Genomic DNA, 24,220 nt, shown 5'->3' with positions numbered 1-24,220 from the left:
ATGGGGAAACAGGGGAAGGACTTGTGTTGTTGTAGGGCTCAAATACTCTGACTGAAACTGCTTCAGCGTACCTATTCATCCAAGAGACACCCATTCTTACAAGAGCGTTATAAAAAAGTTGCTTCACTCTACTGGTCTCCAAGTCTCCATGTCATTTTTGGACGACCCAGTCTGGAGATGGGGATGCCCCCTAGGACCCTCATTTCTAGATATGCAGGGCATTGTGAAAGTTATGTTATAGGGAATCTATATTGTGTTTTTTGAAAATTATGTTGAATTTTATTCTTGCAAGCCGTTAAATTTCTGGCAGACCATTTTGTTTATTTCAGACTTGGTTTTATTTTTTACAAGGGCAGGTCTATATTCATTTTATTCTTAGTGTTAGGTCATGGCCTTTGCTTTGAATGTGGCCCATATGCCTAAGGTGCAGCCTTTCTGAAGTCACAATTGAATGTCTAAGGTTTTTCACAAAATCTTTCTATTCCGGATCATTTGGAATTCCAATATACCCCAGAATTGTATGTTTTCTGGTATCTCAGCCCATAATAGTGCTCTATTCTATGTTTCTTAGTCTCATCCTTTGACTGTGTAGCCAAAGCCTCAACCAAGAACTGGGAAACCACTGTGTAGCTTTCTTTTCCCTGGTGCCCTGACTCACATATTTCAGCAGCCCCAAATAACAATTTGCTTCCTCAGCTTAAGAAGACAGCCATGCTTCTGAAGTGCCACCTCCATAGGCTAGAGTCTAGAAGGTACTCCCATGCAAATATCCCAGGCTAAATATGGGCTCACTTCAAATATTTTTCTTTCAGTTACTCTATATGGTTATGTACTATGTGTTGTTCAAATGCATGGAAACAGTTCATATTTTAGTTCAGTTTTACAGTCACACTGAAAGGGCTATGTTCAGAACAAATTATTTCATTATGACTAGAAGTGGAATGAATCTTCTTAATGTGAGCAATATATGTTTATTTTAAGCATTGCTTTTTAATTCAAAATACTCTTAGACTCTCTTACTTCAACATAAATCTATATAAATTAGTGTTCAATTACTTCAAAATTTACAACTCTTATACTTGTATTATTACTCCAAACTCTATACAGAATAGCCTGCTTACCTTAAGCAGGTCTTGATATCTCTATGGTCTTCTTCTCTCATCAGCTTACAAAGAGCCCTGTTTTGTGTATTCCCGAGTTGGGGGCAACCGAACACCCTTGAAGCAACCTATAGATTACTGTGACAACACTTTGATGTTTGAAGCAAGGTTTGAAAGTGGTAATCTACAGAAGGTAGTCAAAGTGTACGTTTTTATTATATTTATTTGAGGAGTTAGTCCATTAACTATTATTTTCTGTATCAGGTACATTAAATTTCTTAGTATCCATTACTAAACAGCAATTTCTTAAAGTATAGATGCTAATTAGATATTATTATGGGAGGTATCAAATTTGAGTTCAAATAATTTTGAGAAGTATGAGTTAAAATTAAGCAGGTTTCTGCACTCTACATTTTCAACATGGTAGTATGAGTTGTCTCACACACAGTGCTTCTCATACTTTTTAATGGTGTAGTTCTTGAGATCAGTGTTCCATAAAAAATCCCAAGGACATTCTTTTATCAAAATTATGGAACTTTAAAACACACTTAAGTACAAGGAGTAATACAGTTCTACATTCATTATCATATACCCATCACCTAGTTCAATACCTATCAAGGTTTTGAAACATTTATTCCACCTTTTCCTAGGCTTTTATTTATAACCACACATTCACACACTAAATATGTAGTACTGACAGAATAGAAAATTGCTTGGTAAAGAAAAAGACTCCCAAACTAATCAGGTAAGATTGTTGTATATGTATAGCATTCCAGTGAAATTATTTTTACCTTTATTTAAACATCTCCAATGACTAAGTATGGGGATGCAAAATAGTTTTCATATGCAGTTCTTGTCCTCAAGGAGTTCACATATGTGATCATATTAATTTATATATGCTTTTAAACCTCTCAGTGATAGATATATATTCCTAGAGTTAAAATCTAATAGAAAATAGAAATATGTGACTGAAGTAAAAAATGAAATAATTTGCTTTAGTTTCAGTAACTCTTTAATTATTTCTTTTACAGAAAATATAGAGTTGAAATATACAAATTATTATCAAATGCCTGTGTTTTGTTTGTTTCCTTGAATTACAAAAGAATGCAAATGTTTTAGAATTAGCATAGTAGCAGTTTCTCATCCAACAAAAAATGTCAAAACTTTTGAGGTTACTTGTTAGGTACTGCCTAAATAAGCATTATTTCCTTTAAAAAAAGCTTTCTATGACTAGGAAAAAATATAGTAATTCCTTATTTAGTTTAAAGTCAAATGTCATTTTTCCATTCTTATGTGCTTTTTCCCTTTTTCTTTCTTGCATATTAGGGCAGAATATGAATACCAATTGACAGTGCGCCCTGACCTCTTCACAGATAAGCACACCCAGTGGTACTATTTTCAAGTCACTAACACCCAAGCAGAGGTAGTCTACAGATTCACTGTTGTCAACTTCACTAAACCTGCTAGTCTCTATAATCGGGGCATGCGCCCACTGTTCTACTCTGAAAAGGAAGCCAAAACTCATCATATTGGCTGGCAGAGAATAGGAGACCGAATCAAGTATTACAGGAACAATGTAGGGCAAGATGGACGCCATTATTTTTCTCTTACATGGACATTTAAATTTCCACATAACAAAGATACCTGCTACTTTGCTCACTGCTATCCCTACACTTACACCAACCTGCAAGAATACCTTTCTGGCATCAATAATGACCCAGTGCGGTCAAAGTTTTGCAAAATACGTGTCTTGTGCCATACGCTTGCTAGGAACATGGTATATATTTTAACAATCACTACCACCTTGGAGAAAACTGACTCAAGAAAACGGAAGGCTGTGATCCTTACTGCAAGGGTTCATCCAGGGGAAACCAATAGTTCTTGGATCATGAAAGGCTTTCTAGATTATATTTTAGGAAGTTCAAGTGATGCACAATTGCTTCGGGATACTTTCATCTTCAAGGTGGTACCTATGCTGAATCCAGATGGCGTGATCGTGGGAAATTATCGATGTTCCTTAACTGGACAAGATTTAAACCGTAATTATACATCTCTCCTGAAGGAATCTTTTCCTTCTGTGTGGTATACCCGGAACATGATCCATAGGTAAAAGAAGTTTCAGATTATCTCTCTGCTTATTTAGTAAACTTGGTAGTAAGCATTTATTCCCACAATTCCACTCATTTTACTCTAAACTTTCTTAAGATATTTTACTGTGTAACTGCTTTATGTCCCCCTTCTTTCCAGCTCTGATTCTATACCCTTCTGTATTATGCCATTGGATTTACTAATCTTTTCTTAATTAATGAAATAATGGGTCTTATTTGACTTGAAAAAATAATACCAAAAAACATGGCTGAAATAGACTCCAGCCTGTTTTGATGACTCTGTAAAACTAATTCAACTGGCATATCCCAAATTTGGTCTCTTGCTAAAGATAGTGGTATCTGACATTTATGTTGGGATCCTTAGAGCCCTTATATGAGGGGCGACTCCCAAAAACCTGGAACTATCTTTTGGAGGGCAGACCCATGCTGTACACTTGGGACTTATTCCTCTGGATCAAATGGTCAACCAAAGTTTTTATCTGGAAGTTTTGAGAAGGTTGTGCCATGATTGGTGGAATAAATGTCCCGAGTTGTGACTGGTTCTTCCACCATGACAATGCACCTGCCCACACCACACTGAGTGTTCAGCAGTTTTTTACCCAAAACAGCATGGCCCCCATGCCCCACCATCCCTACTCCCTGATCTTGCCCTGAATGACTTTTGTTTCCCAAGATTAAAAAGTCTTCAAAGGGAAACATTTTGCTGATGTGGAAGAGATGAAAAAAAAGACAACTGAAGTACTAAAAGGCATCAAAATTTATGAGTTCAAAACTGTTTTAAGCAGTGGAAAAAGCATCTTGATAGGTGTATTGCATCAAGCGGAGAGTACTTTGTATGTGACTGAAGTTTAAACATGCACAAATAAATGCACAATTTCTTATAAATAAATTCTGGGTTTTTTGGGGTCCCCTTCATATGTGAAAATTAATTATGTCTCACAGAGCCTTCTGGCACTATTGATCATACTTTGTTCTATGAGTCTTTTGAGTATCAGGTTACATAATTATTTAAACTTTTATGAATCACAGTCCCATTTGCCCCTAGAACAAAGTTTTTCCAAAGAATCTAGAATAGTAAAATGCACATATTACTTATTGAACAGCTGAGTTAATTTTTTGTTGGTGCAGGTATTAACACTCAGGAGTAGACATGTGCCACAGTGGAAAAATAGATTAGTGTCAGAGAACACCCATTCTGAATTCAAAGCCTTGTAATCTTTTGGTTAAGAGCACAGACTTTGGAGTTAAGCATATCACACTGGAATTCCTGCCATATCATTTACTAACTGTGTGGTAACTTAAAAAACAAAGTCTCAGTTTTGTCATGTGAAATCAAAATAATAGTACCTCAAAGATGGGAGAATTAAATGTAAAATTACAACTAAAGTCCTCAGAGTCAGATCTGGGACACTGAAAACTCTACATTTATTCACCGTGTTTCCCAAAATGTAAAAAGAAAAAAAGTGTTCAATTTTAAGCAGATATGCATGTGTAAACTTGTTGTGAATGATTTAGGGTTATTCACGTGTTAGAATAATCAGTGCTCTTCTAGGCAGGGGGACCCACCCTTGGGCTGGGGACTGGTACCAGTCCCTAGCCTGTTATGAATCAGGCCACTCAGCAGGAGGTAAGTGGCAGGTGCGGGGAGATCTACCTCCTGTCAGATCAGCAGAGGCATTGGATTCTCATAGGACCACGAACATGGGAGGGATCTGGATGGTGTGCTCCTTATGAGTTTGATTGGCTATCATCCCCCAGAGGGGGATGTAACAGGGTTCTTGTGCTTGCTTGTGCGTGGAAAAATTGTCTTTCAGGAAACTGGTGCCCAAAACGTTGAGGACCACTGTAATAGGGAATGCTTATATTCTCATATGCTTTGTTACCAGGCAAGCATAAGAACCCTATTACAAAGCTGAGGTCCCAGGGACACCTCCAGGGACTCAGAAGAGCTGACAGGTCTGAGAAACACCTGCCATGGCCCCAGTTGTTAGTTCAGCCTCATTTTTCACTTTAATGTTAATCCTTTTATCTGCTTGGGAACATAGGGAGTAAAGTGTAGAGCTGCACGACAAAGACTGAAAATCCTGGTGGTATACCCCCCACAAATGTGAACTCCGGGTTCCTTGAAGGTATTTGGGAAATGTTTGAGTAAAAAATAATAATAATAATACCTGTGATCTCTTTATTTTTCTGGGAATGGCAAACAATAAAAAAGGAGCTGTCTAGATCCAATGTGGTATCCTGGATTGAATCTGGGATAGAAAAAGGAGATGAGTGGAAAAACTAGTGGAATCCAAATAAAGTCAGGAGTTTAGTTAATAGTAAGATATCAATGTTGGTTTATTTATTTTTAACAATGTACCATAGTCATGTAGCATGTTAACATTAGGGAAAACTGGACAAAGGATTGAAAAACAATTTCTACTGTTTTTGCAATTTTTGCATAAATCTAAAATCAAGTTTATTTTATTGATATATGTATACAAAATACACACACACACATATATATATATAAGCTCATGGGATGTCCATTTGAATATTTGTATTATCTGCTTAGTGCTCTTTGACATTAAGAGTCCCTGGTCTGACACATGATGGATTACAGGTCAAAGACCCTTGGCCTGTCTGTATGGAAACTATTTTAAACATCTCAGCTCTGTTCTTCTCTAATTGCCTTGTAAGATGGTTAAGACAGAAGTCTTTCAGCACATTTTTAAAAGACTTCCAAGAAGGAGAAATACCTTAATGCAATTAGTAATATGCAGGTAAGTGGGAAGTCAGTCATGTACATGTGGAAAGGTGAGCAGCTGTAAGTGTATCTAAGTTAAGTATATTCAAAATATATTTGAATAAGAGAGGAAGATCTTTGTATAGGGAACCTCGTATTACATACTTGGAATATCTTTTTACCTGTGGTTTAAAAGAAAATCCAAACTGTTTCCAAAGTTATTTAAATTAATATGAGATAACAGACCCTAATATCCTGTTTCATTTTGGAAGCAAATAGCATTTCTTTGAGAATTAATTATTTAGAAGCAGTTTATTTTTACTTACTTACAAGAAGCTGAAAGATTACTAAAATCGGGAAATTTTTGGTTTGTACAGTATGTTTTTCTTATTTAAGAACTTGATATTGACTTATCTGGTTTTCTAGAAATTTGTAATGATCTTTTAGTGACTTTGTCAATTAGAATTTATTAGACACCAAATGAGAAAAGCGTAATAAATTAATACTTATAACAAATTTTACTTTGGGATTTCCTGCTAGTTTAAAGGAATAATGTTTCTAATAGAAGAAATATGTTTGATTTTCGCTTTTAATATTTTTTGTTATAAACTAATATATTTCATATTATAAATACCATTGCTAACATTTTGCTGTTTATCTTTTCTGAAATAACTAATAGTCTATAATTTTGATTATTTAAGTAATATAATCAATCCTACCAGCTTAACATCACCACCTTTTTACCTTTTGAAAGCCTCTTCTATTCATCATTTTCCTCAATTAATTTGGAGGGGTTATTCTTTGTGTTTTTATATTCATTGGGTGTTAAATTATATAGAATAAGGATTGTGCTGGTAAAGAGTATGTACTAATTTCTTTAAAAAACATATATATATATATATATATATTTTTTTTTTTTTGAGTTGAAGTCTCACTATGTTGCCCAAGCTGGAGTGCAGTGGCACACTCATGGTCACCCCAGCATTAACCTGCTGGCTCTGATGATCCTTCTGCCTCAGCCTTCCAAGTAGCCAAGAACTTCAGGTGCCCAGTACCATGTCAGGCCAATTTTTTATTTATTGTAGAGACGAGGTCTCGCCAAGTTGCCCAGGCTGGTCTCAAACCCGCAGGCTCAGGCAATCCACTTATCTTGGCCTTCCAAAGTGCTGGGATTACAGGCTGAGCCACCAAGCCTGACCTCTTTAAAAATATTTATTAGAAATTTACCAGAAAAAAATCCACTCAAATTTTAATACCATTTTTTCCGAAGTGATATTAAGCCACCACACCAAGTCATCAGGCACTCAGTTTTTAACAAATATTTGAGTACTTATTATGTGTATAAAATAATTCTTAACCTCACCCTTAACAAGCTTAAATATAAAAAATATGAAAACTTTCCTAGGCAAGGATCAAACAAATGGTCCACTGCAATATTAAGTGCCACTGGAGTTCAAAAAGGAGGAAACTCTATGGCCCTGACAAGTTAGAGAAGAAGTAAGACTGAGGTTTGTCTTGAAGACTGGGGGAGGGAGTAGTATTTACATTTACAAAAGTGAAGAAAGCAAAGTATTCATTCCATTAAGAAAGAATCCAGCTACTTGGAAGGCTGAGGCAGAAGGATCGCTGGAGCCCAGCAGGGCGAGGCTGCGGTGGCCCGGAGTGGCCACTGCACTCCAGCCTGGGCGATAGAGTGAGACTCCAACTCAAAAAAAAAAAGAAAGAAACTATGAGAAAGGTAATAGGCAAAAGCAGGAGTGAGAAAAACAGAATAATAAAACAGAGAGATCTTGTTGGAGAAGATCTTGGAAGCAAGGTAAATTTTGTCCTTTTAACAGAAGGCTACTGCATTTAGATTTTTACATATACTTAATAGGAAATGGTTATGGATTTTTTATTATAAAGATGTAGGGTACAATTCAGGGTTAAGTATACAAACATTTTTAGAGTTGACCATGCAGGTGTCCTTGTTGATGAGGTATGCCTTCTCTCCCCTAGCAGTTTCCCTCAGCCCTACCCCCCCTCCCCTGACAGTTTCCCACTATTGCCAATTCCTTTCTTACAGTATTATAATTGTTCAAGTTTCACTTAGGAGTGAGAACATATGGTACTCTGTTCTTTGTGTGGTAGATCACTGAGTATGATCAACTCTAAATCCATCCAAATTGTTGCAAAGTCCATATGTTTGTCCTTCTTTATGGCTGCATAATATTACATTGTGTATATGTACCACATTTTTTTACCCAGTCCAGTTTCGAAGGGCAACATGGTTCCATGTTTTTGTTATTGTGAATAGAGCTGCAACAAACATACATATGCAGGTTTCTTTTTTGTAGAATGATTTGAGGTCCTTCAGGTATATTCCCAATAGGGGAATTGCTGGGTCATATGGAAGGTCAATTTCTAGTTCTTTCAGAAATCGCCACTCTGTCTTCCAAAGAGGTTGCACTAGTTTGCATTCCCACCAGCAGTGTAGAAGTGTTCCTTTTTCTCCACATTCTCGCCAGCATCTGTTGTTTGTTTTATTAATGATGGCCATTCTTACTGGTGTTAGGTGGTATCTCAGTGTGGTTTTGATTTGCATTTCTCTGATGATGAGTGAGGCTGAGCACTTTTTCATGTTGACTGCCCATATATCTTCTATGTCAGAGAAGTGTCTATTCATGCCTTTTGCCCACTTTTTAAAGGGGCTGTTTTTTTCCTTTTGGTGTATTTGAATTCCTTGTAGATCCTAGATGTTAGGCCTTTGTCAGATATACAGTTGGCAAATATTTTTTCCCATTCTGTGGGCTGTCTCCCTGCTCCCTTGATGGTTTCTTTTGCTTTCCAGAAGCTCATTAGTTTGATGAGGTCCCACTTGTCTATCTTATTTATTAAGGTATGGGGATTTAGGGTTCTGAATAGGAATTGGTTGCCAGTTCCAATTTCCATAAGGGTGTCTCCTGTATTTTCTAAGATTCTTAGAGTCTTAGTCTGAGGTTTTACGTTTAGGTCTTTGATACATTTAGAGTTAATTTATGTGTATGGTAATAGGTAGGAGTCCTGTTTTAATCTTCTGCATGTGATCAACCAGTTTTCCCAGCACCATTTACTGAATAGGTTATCCTCTCCCCAGTGGTTGTTGTTGGAAGGTTTGTCAAAGATGAGTTGATTGAGGAATTGAGACTTTTGCTTCCAGAATCTCTATCCTGTTCCATTGGTCTATGTGCCTGTTCTTGTACCAACACCAGGCTGTTTTGATTACTGTAGCCTTATAGTAAAGTTTGAAGTCTGAAAGTGTATCTTTTGTATCTTTTGTTAAGGATTGTTTTGGCTATTCGTGGTCATTTATGTTTCCATATGAATTTCTATATTGTCATTTCCAGGTCTGAGAAGAATGATGTTGGTAACTTAATGGGTATTGCATTGAATCTGTAGATTGCCTTTGGTAAGATGGACATTTTAACTATGATAAGTCTTCCTATTCATGAGCATGGAATATTCTTCCATTTGTTTGTGTCTTCTTGGATTTCTTGGAGCAGTGTTTTGTAGTTCTTATTGTAAATGTCTTTCATTTCTCTGGTTAGGAAGATGCCGAGGTATTTCATGTTTTTGGTGGCCATTGTGAGTGGGATTGTGCTTTTAATTTGGGTCTCTGCCTGCTTGTTCTTGGTATTCAGGAATGCAACTGTCTTTTGCACATTTATTTTGTACCCTGAGACTTTGCCAAAGTCCTTTATCAGTGCCAGCAGGTTTTTGACAGATTCTCTTGGATTTTCAAGGTATAGGATCATATCATCAGCAAAGAGGGATAACTTGACTTCCTCTTTTTTCTATTTGGATACCCCTGGTTTCCTCCTCTTGTCTAATTGCCTAAGCTAGGACTTCCCACACAATATTGAACAAGAGGGATGAGAGTGGGCAGCCTTGTCTTGTTCCAGCTTTCAAGGGAAATGTTTCCAGTTTCTGTCCTTTTAGCAATATGTTAGCTGTGGGTTTATCATAGATGGCACTTACTATTTTGGGGTATGATCCTTCTATACTCAGGTGTTTGAGGGTTTTTATCAAGAAAGGATGCTGGATTTTATCAAAAGCTTTTTCTGCATCTAATGATATAATCATGTGGTTCTTGTTTTTACATCTGTTGATGTATTTAATTACATTTATGGTCTTGCTAATGTTGAACCAGCCCTGCATCCTGGGGATGAAGCCTACTTGGTTATGGTGGATGATTTTTGAGATGTGTTTTTGGATCCAACTTGCTAGAATCTTATTGAGGATTTTTGCATCTATGTTCATGAGGGATATTGGCCTGTAGTTCTCTCTCTCTCTCTCTTTTTTTTTTTTTTTTGTTTGGTTGGATCTTACCTGGTTTGGGTATCAGTGTGATGTTAGCTTCATAAAATGATTTGGTGAGAATTTCATCATATTCAATTGCCTGGAATACTTTCAAAAGGATTGGTACCAGCTCCTCCTTGTACGTTTTGTAGAATTCTGCCATTGGAAAATCCACTGGGTTCAGAGCTTTTTTTTTTTTTTTGTAGGTAGTTTTTGTATGACAGGGTCAAGTTCCTGGGTTGTTATTGGTCTATTTAGTGTCTCAGTGTCTTCTTGTTTCAACCCGGGGAAGTTGTATGATGTCAGAAAGTTCTCCATTTCATTTAGGTTAACAAGTTTGTTTCTATATAGGTATATATAGTATTCTGATAATCTTTTGTATTTCTTCGGGGTCAGTTGTGAGTTGATCTTTTGTTTATTTGGGCTTTTTCTCTCTTTTTCTTGGTCATTCTGGCTAGGGGTCCATCAGTCTTGTTAGTTCTTTCAAAGAACCAGCTTTTTGTTTTGCTGATGTTTTCTACATTTTTGTCTTCTATGTCTCGTATTTGGGCTTGTATTTTGGTGATTTGGATTCTTCTGCTAAAGTTGAGGTTTTGGTGGTCTTCTCTTTCCAGCTCCCTTAGGTGATTTGTTAGGCTCTCAACCTCTGATCTTTCCATTTTCTTGATGTGTGCTTGTGGAGCTATAAATTCCTCTCTTAGAACTGATTTATGGCATCCCAGAGGTTTTGGTAAGATGTTTCTTCATTTTCATTTGTTTCCAGGAATCTTTTAATTTCTGCTTTGATTTCATTGTTGACCCAGTAGTTGTTCAGCATCATGCTGTTTAGTGTCCATGTCTGTGTGGGCTTTGGGGAAATTTTGTTGGTGATGATATTTATTTTTGTTCCACTGTGGTCTGAGTGTGTGCAAGGCAAGATTTTAACCTTATGAAATTTGTTTATGCTTGACTTATAATCAAGGAGGTGATCGATCTTGGAGTACATTCCATGTGGTGATGAGTAGAATGTACATTGTGTGGTTGCTGGGTGGAATAATCTGTGGGTGTCTATTAAGTCCTTTTGGTCAATTGTCAAGTTTAGGTTCTGGATCTCCTTGTTGATTTTTTGCCTTGATGATCTATCTAGGGCTTTTAGTGGGGTATTCAAGTCCCCTCCTATAATGGTGTTAGAGTTAATATCTTTTTTTAGTTTAATTAGTAGTTGCTTTATAAATGCTGGTGCTCCTGTGTTGGGTGCATATATGTTTAGGATGAATGTTTCTTGTTGATAGATTGAACCTTTTATCATTATGTAGTGTCCTTTTGCATCTTTTAAAATTTTTTACAGCTTAAAGGTTGTTTTGTCTGATATTAAGATCACAACTCCTGCCTTCTTTTGTGATCCATTTGTCTAGAAACTTATTTTCTATCCTTTAACTTGGTGTCTGTGTGCATCCTTTGTAGTGAGGTGAATCTCCTGGATGTAGCAAATAATTGGTCATGGTTTCTTATCCAGTTTGCCAATCTGTGTCTTTTCAGTGGTGAATTTAGTCCATTCACATTCATGCTGATTATTGAAATGTGATTGTTTATTGCTGTCATGAGGTTCTTATAAAGTTTTTTTTGTTTGCTTTTTTTCTTTTGAATTTGGGGTTCATGAATGTGTGTGTTTTCAGGATTCTTATTGCACTGTATTCTCTGTTGATTCTGTGCTCTGTTGTTCTCTTGGAAAATGTGTGGTCATTCTTTTTTTTCTTCTGGGCTTAGTACCTTTTTTAGTGTCTCCTATAGAGCTGGTATGGAAGCTGCATAATCCCTTAGGGATTGGATGTCTGGAAAGGATTTTCATTCTCCATTGCTGATGAAGCTGAGCTTGACTGGGTAGGAAATTCTTGGTTGAAATTGTTTATCTTTGAGGACTTTGAAAATTGGACTCCAGTCTCTTCTAGCTTGTAGTGTTTTTTTCTGATAGGTTTGCTGCTATTCTGATTGGTTTTCCCTGGTAGGTAGTCTGACGTTTCTCTCTTGATACCTTTAGGATTTTTTATTTTGTACCTACATCATGTAGGCGAATTATCATGTGTTTGGTCTTGTCACTTGATGTCTTGCGGGGTTCTCTGTATCTCCTGTGTTTGGATGATCACATCTCTGGTGAGATGGGGAAAGTTTTCTTGGATAATCTCCTGGAATACTTGCTCCAAGGTGTTCTCCATTTCCCTTTCTTCTTCTGGGATACCAATCAGGCATAGGCTTGGCCTCTTGATATAATTGCACATCTTTTGGAGGTTTTGTTCTTTCTGAGTTTTCTTTCTGTGTTTATTAATAGGTTGGGTTAATTCCATGTTCTGGTCTTCAAATTCTGAGATTCTTTCTTCAGTTAGATTAATTCTGCTTTCCATGCTTGTCATCTTGTTATTTATTTCCTAGATGAAATTTTTTTATTGCCAAAATCTCTGTTACAATTACTTCAGTGTTGCGTCTTGTCTTTCTTGGGTCTTATTCACTCTTTTTATCCATTCCCTAATCCCTGTCTTATTCTGGGGACAGTCTTTGGTGACTTTCATTGTTTGGGCACCAAGGTCTGATTTTTCAGGAGTTTTGTCTTTGGCACACTTGAAATTGCCTGAGGTCTTCCTTTGGCTTTTCCTCATTTGTGACAGATCTCTTGATTTTCTCTTTAGTTCTATTATTCAGTGTCAGTGGGAGAGACTTTCCCTTCTGATGTTTGCTTTTGCTCAGTCCTCTATTCTTCCCTGATCTGGGCTCTGGATTTGTTCTATTTTAAAGTAGGACAATGGATGGGAAACTTTGCTATCTCTTGTCATTTTTGAAATTCAAATAAAGTAGGGGATGGGGCACTAGGATTCAGAAACTACTTGCAAACTACAATGTTCACTTATTGTGTATGTGTTCCCTGAGACCCACTCCCCACCACCACTCTATATGATGTTGCAAAGCAGAAACCAATGCAAAAATCAATTGAACACACACACACAACACACAGACATACACTCACACACCCCAAAACAAACTGGAATAACAACAAATTGAGACAAAACAAACAACAACAAAAAAAACCAAGAAAAGTAAACATACACACACACCTAGCATAAAGAAAACAGAAAGATGGGGGAGGGGGAAATGGAATTCAGATCGAACCTTCACATATATATAGACACACACCTTAAACCATAAGAAATGAAAATAAAAAAACCCAGAAGGACAAAAGAGCAAAAACAAACCAACAACAACAACAAAATTGAAAGATGAACACTCAATCATTCACATACACACATAAACAGAAAATGACAAATTAAAGAAGAAAGAAATAGAAAAAGAAAAGAAAAAATATTTGAGGGGGAGCAGATCAAACCCTCACATACACATTCATGCACAAAGGAAAATATTTTTTAAATAGATGAACTAACTGTCAAAAAAAATTTTTTTTAATTTTTTAAAATTGAAATTTAAAAAAACCTGCCTTCTTGTGGCAGGTTCTGTAATTGTTCCTCTAATTAGGTCTCTCCTTCAAAGCTACTGCTTTTCACTGTCTCCTCAGTGTCTGAAGCAGGGAAGGAAAAGGGTCAGTGGAGGTGAGTGGGATTGCAGTCCTCCCCTCCCACTCTCGTATGTTCAGGGAGATCTCATCCAGTAGGGAGATATGGGATTGTCTCTTCCCCAAGTATGTATTCTTGCCAGGCCTATCCTGGAATGAAGTTCTCCTATTGTGACTGACATCCAGGCTCCGCCTGGGTTTGGCCCTCAGTTGTGGCCCAGTTGTGTGGGTCTGAAGTTCAGAGGATTGCTGGGGAGGAGGGGGTTTGGGTCAGTTCCGGACTCACCACTGATCTCTTTGGAGTTCCTCCTCATTCTTTTCTGGCCACACCCTTTGTCCCAAGGCTGGCTCGGGATAGGGGGTGGGGCGCCTGGAATTCAGCACTCATCAGGACACTCCCAAGTTTGTGCTTTCAGGATATTCTCTCTGGGTCACAATCAATCCCTGAGTAGTTGATCCGCCAGTCACAGAGATTGAGTCTGTTGCTCCGTGATGAGCGAGTCAGAGCACTTTCCTGCCCCACCTTCAAGATGGTGGTGGGGTGCCTCTCTTGTCCTCTTCCATGGGACTTTACCTCTGGGCTCCCTCAGCAGCTTCTGCTGCCAGTGCCTTGCCAGGCACTAAAGTGGTGAGGCAAAGTCATGGGCCAGAAGTCTCTCTCCTGCTGCACCAGTGAGGGAGAGCCTGGGACAATATTTTCTCCCCACTGCTTTTGTCAGTTTAAAAAATAATAATGGCACTCGACTTCTGCCACCTGGGAAGAACCAGGGATGAAGCAGAGAAGCTATAGCACCAGCTGTTGCACCTGGGGCCTGGGCACTTGCTCACAAGCCCCTATTTAGATAGTCTCTCCCAGCATTTTCTTCCCATGGAGAGTTTGTTGATTTATAAAAGAAAAGAAAAAGAAAATGGCGCTTGGCATCTGCATCCTGGGAATTGCTAGGGTCCAAGCCCAGGAGCTGTGGCACCAGCCACTGCACCAGGAAAACCCTGGCCACTAACTCCCTAGCCCTCACTCAGTCAGCCCCTCACATGCCCATTCACTCACCAGCACGTACACAAAATTTTCCACACACACACACACACACACACACACACACACACACTCACACAGGGACTTACATAGTCCGATTGGTTCAGCCGCCATCTTCCTGACCTCCGGTTATGGATTTTTAAAATGTATACTAATAATATGCTGTATAGATAAGAGAAAGAAATTGAAAGCTAAGAGATAAGAAATGCTATTTACTTGGATATTGCACTTATAAAATCTTAATTGTACCCATAGAAGAAGAATGCAGAGGTAAAATCTTGTAACTTATTCTTTTTCTTCTTGACAGATTGATGGAGAAACGAGAGGTCATTTTATATTGTGATCTGCATGGCCATAGTAGGAAAGAAAACATCTTCATGTATGGTTGTGATGGTAGTGACAGATCTAAAGCCTTATACTTACAGCAACGAATCTTTCCACTTATGCTGAGCAAAAATTGTCCAGATAAAGTAAACACCTTTTAAGGCTTTAACTTTTTCTTTACTAAATATTGACCATGTCAGATTGCGGAATGAATAATCCTATTCAGTAAACTGTTTTTTTAATTTTTTGACTGATTTATACAATTGACAATAAGAAAGCAACTATATGGAACTATTTAGTGCCTAATAATTTGAAAATATGAAAAAAGAAAAAAAATGCCCCAAATTCTATCACTTTAATACTACCACACTTTTACCTTTTGAAAGCTTCCTCTATTAGTCATTCCTTTATTAGTCATTTTCATCAATCATTTGGGGACTTATATTTTATTGTTTTGATATTCTTTGAGTGTCTAAATTACACAGGTTGAAGATTGTGCTCTTATGGAATGTGTAATAATTTCTTTAAAATGTCTATTAGAATTTTACCATAAAAAATCAATAACCAATATTTCAAAAGCATATAGAAATTAGAATGAAAAAAGAATAAACTGTATCTTATTTTCAAAGACTGTGGAAATGTTAGAACCACTCATTTACCAGATACAGAAATTATTTTAATCATTCTTTAGAGAAAATACTTTAACATAACAAAGAAAATTCCTGCAGACTTTCTCTTAAGTTTTCATTGTATTCTGTTGGGAAGTACTCATTGTATTCTGGGGACAATTGGAGCCCAAGGACATAAAAAGAAAAGAATAATCTGGTTACAATAGCTATTTACAGAAAGTGAGGGTTTGTTGTCCAAATAGGATTCACCTCTTCAGAAATATCAGAGAACTCAACTCCATACCAGAAACTATTCCTGTGTAAATTTATACTGTCAATATTCTTAGGTAAAGTTAATTACTCTTATAAAACGATTCCATGTTATTAAGATACTTAACCTATTGACATGTTTTTTAGGGTCTCACATCTCTAACCTGTTGAGTCATAAATGAAATGGGTCAATTTCTTGATCACAAACAACCAGTCTGCCATTTAAAAAAGTCTTCCACATAATATAAAGTTTGCTTAAGATATAGAGACTTTTATTTCTAGGTTTTCTATTAAATTTTTATTATTAAAATCTCTTTGTGCAAATCCATAATTATATTTGGAGATTTCAAATTTCTCAGTAATCTGGAACTGGTAGATAGACAATAGGCAAGGATATATAAGAACCGAACAACACTATCAACCAACTGACTTAAATGGTATTTACAGAACTCTACTGAACAGCAGGATACACATTATATTCAAATGTGCTTGGAACAGTTACTATCCTTGTTTTATTTTATTTTTTCTGCCATGCAATGTAAGAGTAATTGCATGGAAAATTAAATTTCATTTATTTTATAATGTTGGGATTGGAATTAGAAATGGTGTGTGTTTTGTGTGTCGATGACATGTTGTAGTTTAATTACCAGTTGTGTGTGTTTTAGTAGTACATAACATAATGGTGCTTTTTATACTTTGTGGCATTTTATTTATTTTATTTTTTGATTTTGGGTTCTCACTCTTACCCAGACTGGGGTGCAATGGCACAATAATGGCTTGCTGCAGCCTTGACTTCCTGGGCTCAGTCTATCCCTTCACCTTTGCCTCCCAAGTAGGCTGGGACTACAGGTGCCTGGCTAGTTTTTTTGTTTTTTGTTTTTTGTTTGTTTGTTTTTGAGAGGAAGTCTTGCTATGTTACTTAGGCTGGTCTCAAACTCCTAGGCTCAAGCAATGCTCTTGCCTCAGCCACCCAGTGTGCTGGGATTACAGGCATGAACCACACTGCCAGCTCCTATTGGCATTTTAGATACTACCCTTGTTTTAAACAAACTGTAACAAATTTAAAATACTTGAAATTATATAAAGTATATTTTCTGACCATAATGAAATTAGAAATCAACAAAACAAATATCAGAGGAACATCTCCAAACACATAGACATTAAACCACATTTCTAAGTAATCCCTAGGCCAAAGAGGAATTCCCAAGGAAGATTAGAATATATTTTGAACTGAAAGAAAATGAAAATATACAGTATCAAATTTTGTGAAACTCAGCTAATGTAGTAGTACTTAGAAGAAAATGTATAGCAATAAGTGCTTATATTAGAAAAGAAAGGTCTCAAATCAGTAATCTAAGTGTCTACCATAAGACTAGAAAAAAGAAAAACAAAATAATCCCCAAAGCAAGCAGATAATAAAGATAAGCAAGTCAATGAAATTAGAAATAGAAAAATAGTGGAGAAAATCAGTTCAACAGAAAGCTTGTGCTTGGAAAAGATCAATAGAACTAATAACTGTTATCAATAATACTGATAATGGACACCAAGACTGATCAGAAAGCATAGGAGAAAGAGAAAGAAGAGGAGGGGAAGGCAATGATGATGCAAATTACCAATATCAAGAATGAAAGAAAGGTGACCCTGCAGGCATTAAAAGGACAATAAGGGAAACAAGTCTACACATAAATTTAACAACCTAGATTAAATAAACCAATTCCTTGAAAACTACAAACTACCAAAACTCACCAAGATGAAATAGATAATTTGAATAGTCTTGAAAGCATTTCAAGCAATAAACTTTTCAAAAAATTCTCCAGATCCAGTTGTGATCACTAAAGCATGCTACCAAAAATTTAAAGACACAGTCTTTTCCAGGATTGCCATAAAACCAACACAAGACAAAAACAGTACAAGAAAAGATAACTACAAGCTGGTATCTCATAAACATAGATGGAAAAATCCTCAACAAAATATTAGCATATTAAATCCAGTAATATATAAAAAAAATAATATACCATAACCAGGAATTTAGCCCAAGATTGTAAAGCTGGTTCCATATTTGAAAATTAATGCAATCTACTGTGTTAAGAGCCTAAAGAAGAAAAACTATATATGATAACATAAATTGATGCAGAAAAAACTTTCAACACAATTCAGTATCCCATTTATGATTTTTAAAAATCTTTCAACAAGTAAGGAATAAAAGGGTACTTCCCCAACCTGATAAAAACACTGCAGTTAACAACATCCTTAATGATAAAAAACTGAATGTTTTCCTCCAAGGACAGGAGCAAGACAAGGGTGTTCATTCACCCCCTCCATGCAACTTTGTTCTGAAGGTTTTAACCAGTGCAATAAAGCAAAAGAAAGAAACGAAAGGCAGATTGGAAAGAAAAGGCAACAAAGGTGACTTGTTTGTCTACATAGAAAATCCAAGACAATCCACAAAAAAACCTAGAATTTACAAGTGAGCTTAGCAAGATCTTAGGATACAAGGTCAATCCACAAAAACCAATTGTGTTTCTATATAATCACAATGAATAATAACTGGAAACCAAAATCAGAAACAATACTATTTTACCACAGCTCCAACAAATAGTTGTAAATCTAACAAAATGAAACTGGACTCAGTGGCTCAGCTGGTAATCCCACATTTTGGGAGACTGAGGTGAGTGGATTGCCTGAGCCTGCAGGTTCGAGACCCATCTGGGCAACTTGGCGAGACCTCATCTCTGTGATAAATCAAAAAAATTAGCCGGGTGTGGTAGCGCACGCCTGTAGTTCCAGCTACTTGGAAGGCTGAGGCGGAAGGATTGCCGGAGCCCAGCAGGTCGAGGCTGCAGTGGCCAGGAGCGGCCACTGGACTCCAATCTGGGCAACAGAGTTAGACTCCAACTCAAAAAAAAAAATCTAACAAAATGTACAGGATCTGGACACTGAAACCTAAATAATACTGATGAAATTAAGACCCAAAGAAATGTAGAGACATGCTGTACTATCAACTGAAGAACTAAACATGGTAAGATATCAACCCCTCAAATTAATCTATAGATTTAACACAGTTTTAGACAAAATTTTAAAATGTTTATAGCTATAAGCAAAGTTATTCTAAAACTGATAAGGATAGGTAAAGGAGCTATAATAGGCAAAACAAAAAACAGCTGAAGGAAACATTGTCAAATTTTAAGGCTTTGTGTAAGACTACAGCAATCAAGATGATGTAGTAATAGGAATCATATAAACACCTACAGCAATAGTATAGACTAGCAAGCCCAGCAATAGACCCAAACGTGTATGACTTCTTGATGAAGATGCACAAGAAATTTAATGGGGAAAAAACTTTTTAATAAGTAGTGTTGGAAAAACTGATAACCATATGAAAAACAGAAACCAAAAAAACCTCCACCTCCACCTCACATCTTAAATGTAAAATGTTAAACTATAAAACTTTTAGAAAAAAAATAGAAAAAATGTTTTAAAACATGGAATTAGGCAAACATTTCTTAGACATACACCAAAAACACAATCTATTAGATCATAACAAATTGATAAATTGAACTTCAAAATTAATCCTTTTGCCCTGTGAAAGATCCTGTTAAAAAGAAACAGTGATAAACTACAGATAGTATAAAATATTCACAATCACATATCTGACAAAAACTTGTATCCAGAGTATTAATAACTCAATAGCAACAAACAAGCTAATTAAAATGGCAATGATCTTGAATACATACTTCAGGATAAATGATGGCAAATAAGATGTTTGATACCAGTAGCCATTACAAAACTGCAAGTTAAAACCATGAGGAGATCCATTTGTACACACACCTATTACAATGGCTAAAATAAAATAATACCATCCCAAGAGCTAACGAGAATGTGACATAACTGAAACTTTTATACTGTACATTGTTGGTATGAATACAAACTGGTATAATATTTTGGAAAGTAGTTTGTTTCATATAAAGTTTAATATATACTTGTATGTTCAAGTAATTCCATTCCTAGTTATTTATGCAGAGAAATGAAAACTTACATTCATATGTAAACCTGTACACACAAATGTTTATAGCTGCTCTAGCATAATGGCCAAAAGCTGGAAACAATCCACAATGTCTTTAACTGGTAAATGGATAAAAAGTCTTTTGTACATTTATACAGTGGAATAGTACTCATCAATAAAAATAAACGTTTATTCATACATGCAACAACTTGTGAGTATTCAACTACAAAAGTATTGTGCTTAGCAAAAGAAGTCAATCTCAAAAAGGAGGTCATACATACTCAAATCATTCAGTATGTATGATTCCATTTATATGGTAATCTTAAAGAAAACAAAACTACAATAACAAGAGAGCAAGCTGATGGTTGCCAGGAGTGAGAGAAGGTAGGAGGATGTGACTGCAAAGGGACAGCATGAGAGTTGCTTAGGGGTAATGTAGCTATATCCTGATTGTGGTGGTGGTTACATGAATCTCTATGTGAGGTCTAACAGTTAAGTTCACAAACTCATCCTAGAAAAAGTGCTACATACCTCGTTACTTAATATCTCTACAGTCACCTTTGAAGTACTCCCCTTGGGAAACTATGCTCCAATGCCAGCACCTAGTCCACCCATCAAATCAATTTTGGAACTCTTTTTCTGGAATGGCCATCAGAGCTGTTGTATCACCTCTTGATGTCCTGTATGTCATCAAAATGCCTTCCTTTCAATATTTCCTTTATCTTTGGGTAAAAACTCATGGATCGGGTGAGTAAGGAGGGTAAAACAGTTATTTCTTTATGGCTAGAAAGTCCCTCACAGACAGTGCCATGTGAGCTGGTACATTGTCGTGATGAAAAAGCTTCAGGACCATTTTTGCACACACCTTTCTCAAACCACAATTGTCAGTTAAGATTTTCCTAACTGTTTCTCTTTCAATGTTTATTTGGTCTGCTATACTTCTCATAGTCAGCCGATGATTTTGACACATAATTCGATGAATTTTTGTAATGTTTTCATCAGTTCTGCTTGTTACTGGCCATTCTGACCTCTGTTCATCCGTGACGCTTTCTCTCCCCTCAGAAAAAATGTTTAATCCATTTGTACACTGCTGTATTCTTCACGGTATCATCCCCATAAACTTGGATTAACATGTCCTTGATTTTGCTTCCACTATTGTCAAGTTTAACAAGAAATTTAATGTTTGTTCATTGTTCTAATTAAAACTCCGACACTTGCCCAATGGCACATAAAAACATGCAACAACAGTAATGAACACCACTCAGCAAGACACCACCACACATCGACACAAACACAGCTGTGAGACAATGATATACCAAGGTTATGAAACCTTACTAAGTTGTTTGTAAACACACGGTGGCAAGTTTGTGAACTTAATTGTCAGCCCTCATATGTGTTAGGTACATACAAAGATGTGCAAAAATCTATTTTATTGTATGCTACTGAAATAGACAAAAATTCCCTCCCTCCAAAAATAAATTGTAGACAGTTTTGCAGGACACCTTTGAAATGGTTTTTCATATGAAAATAGAATCTCTATTTCTGAAAAACTCCAATACCCATCTTTATTCCTAACCACGTTTGAACCCCTTCCTAGCACTTTTAAAAAAATGTAAGCTCTTATATCAATAGTATCAAGAATGAATCAGTGATTTTTGACTACATATGTTATATGAAGATACAAAATAAATTTTGTTGCAGGAATTAGAATCTATTCTCAGAAATGGAACATGCCATCCTTAAAGTGAGTCATTTCCGTTAGTTGAGAAATAGAAAGGAGTTCCTGATGGCTTAGTGAGAATGAGTGATCTTGCACAACTGCCTTTTCATTTTCAGCCCTCCTTTCTGAAAAAGACATAGGTCCCAGAAAACTGAGTATCATTTTATTTGCTTCCGTTCAGTTTTCATTCTCAGCTTGCAAGTTTAATGTTGAGAAGAGCAAAGAAGGAACAGGACGAGTGGTGATGTGGAAAATGGGAATCAGGAACAGCTTCACCATGGAGGCCACCTTCTGTGGGTCCACTCTGGGTAAGACAGGTGTCTTCCTTCACAGCTCTCTGACCCTCAAGCCAAAAACATATTTTAATGTGAAAGGAATAGTATAGATTATTTAATAGTAAGCACATGCTTTCCAAATAACACAGATATTCTTTCAATACTATAAATAGAATGAATGGGTAAACCCCCACTATCTGGGATCTCTATTTCATTACTTCCCTTTGTTTAGAAGGGAGGGTTTTAGCATGATGGCAGAAGACTGTAATTGATTATTTTATAAGCAAAAATGCTTGTCATTTTTTAAAGGGAGTTTCTATGGATTTTTTAAAAATCAGGATTCCTAATGGTTTCAAGGAAAAGCAATGCATATACCTATAATAGCATGGTAGAAATGTTCTTGTTAGGTTTGCTGTTCACAAAGCAAAATAGACTGTTTGGGAGGTCAATTTGTGATTAAATGAAAGCATTTGGTTCCCTGAACAAAAAATAAAAGTGTGCTCTGCAGTCCCACTTAAGAAATGTTTTAGTCATGTCTAGTACATCTTAACACAGTTGGAATACTCCATATAAAGATATTGTCACATCGACAGACAATGTATTGACCCAATGAAAGATGCTGGAAAGCCACAAAAGTAATTTCCAGTTAGCTTTTAAAGCACTTTGAAACTGGTGTAACATTATTCCTAATGATGAAAACATTTTTCTCAACTTCTGGCAAGATGGTGATGGGGCAGCCTGGTCTATAAGACCCTCTGCAAAAGAGAACACAGAGGGTCTCTGGCTTTCTCCCTGGGGGCTGCAGATCCCAACATTGGCAGCTTGCTCTTCACATGGAGCTCAGCTATCGCCACTGCTGGGGCATCGAGGTGGTCTGGACAGTCACTGCAGCTGCAGACACAGCAGCCACTGGTACTGCTGCAGCCTCCATGGCAGCCATAGCATCATACCATCCATGCCTGAGGTGATCCACAACTTCAGTCCTTGAAGTCCCTGCAGGCAAGATCTGCTGGGATTGCTGCCACCTCTGCTGCCACTGTGACATCCTGCTAGCCATGGGTCTCCTCCTGTGTGCCCTGAGGCAGGCTTCCATCTCCGGCCTCTGCCCGACTCCTGTCGGGCTCCACCCCCTCTGGGGCAAGCAGCTGAGATAGCACCACCTGCTGGCGATTCAAGGTAACAACACCAAAACAGGAAAAACAAGCTTGAAAAACAGACACACGCCAGATTTGAGGGGTGAACTGAGGGTGATCTGAACTGTCCTTCACAGCAGGCTAGGGGCAACTGACCCCAACTGTGAACTAATTTACCAGCTTGAGAAGACAGAAATCAGAGCTGAAAGGACATTGGACTTAAACGAAAAGTCTCAGAGAGTGCTCAGTTGGTTCTGTCAGTTTAATGACTTGATTCTATTCCTATTGTTTTGTTCCTTTTTTTCTCTTCCTTTTTTTCTTATTTCTCCTCTCTGTAAACCATATCTTTGTATAGAGGAATAGCACATCAATAAGGTGGTTGGTTAGCTTGTATGTTAGCATCATTGTATGTTTTAGTTTTTTTTTTATGGGAGTTGGTTAGTCTGTAGCCAGGGTCTATTGTTTTTATCCATTTCAATTTAGGTCTCTCTCTCCATTTGTTGGTACACTCATCTGTTTTCCCCTTACTCCTCTCTCTCTCCACCCCACTCTTCCCCCCACTGTTTGCTCCATTCTCTTCCCTCTGCTAACCTCATTTTATTTCAGGGAGTAAACCTACAGCCCCACTGCATGGACAGATTCCAAGACAGTGGGAAGTGGGTCTCAGATTATCCATACACCTGTTGGCAGATACCAGGACCTGCAGATAGATTTTGAATCACAGCTCCCCGCTTAAGTAAATCTCAAAACTGCAAAAAGGACCACTCCCAACCTACAGTACAACTCCAGAATTGAACAAAGTAAGAGGGCATACATAAGAATAGGAAATTGAACAAACAGAAGTAAAAGCAATCCCTCTACCCCTGAATAGCAGAATTAAAGAAGATGGTGATGTGGAGGACAAGGAAAAAGTAGGGATGGAAAAAACTGCACAAATGAAGAAAAATCAAAATAAAAATATAGGTCTAACATAGACCCCTGGGAAATCAGATACTGAGAAAACAGACTCTGGAACACAAACAATGAGGAGCCCCCAAATGACTGGTCACATGCAACAAACCCAGAC

General features: G+C 37.1%; 1 protein-coding gene across 1 annotated transcript in view; it reads left to right on the top strand.

Moving 5' to 3' along the window:
• Positions 1–1,170: 1,170 nt before the first annotated feature.
• AGBL3 (ATP/GTP binding protein like 3) overlaps positions 1,171–24,220 on the top strand; it is a 99,362-nt gene continuing 76,312 nt past the window's right edge. Inside the window, exons 1-4 of the mRNA XM_008054804.1 lie at positions 1,171–1,304; positions 2,427–3,206; positions 15,129–15,291; positions 21,928–22,054. Coding sequence (XP_008052995.1) covers positions 1,255–1,304; positions 2,427–3,206; positions 15,129–15,291; positions 21,928–22,054 — 1,120 coding nt within the window. The 5' untranslated portion in view covers positions 1,171–1,254. The remainder of the gene's footprint in view (positions 1,305–2,426; positions 3,207–15,128; positions 15,292–21,927; positions 22,055–24,220) is intronic.

This window comes from Carlito syrichta, unplaced genomic scaffold, assembly GCF_000164805.1.
Source record: "Carlito syrichta isolate Samal-C Ts95f unplaced genomic scaffold, Tarsius_syrichta-2.0.1 Scaffold301530, whole genome shotgun sequence".
Classification (NCBI taxonomy): domain Eukaryota; kingdom Metazoa; phylum Chordata; class Mammalia; order Primates; family Tarsiidae; genus Carlito; species Carlito syrichta.
The sequence above is the reverse complement of the archived record's forward strand: the minus strand, read 5'-3'. Positions and strand labels throughout refer to the sequence as shown.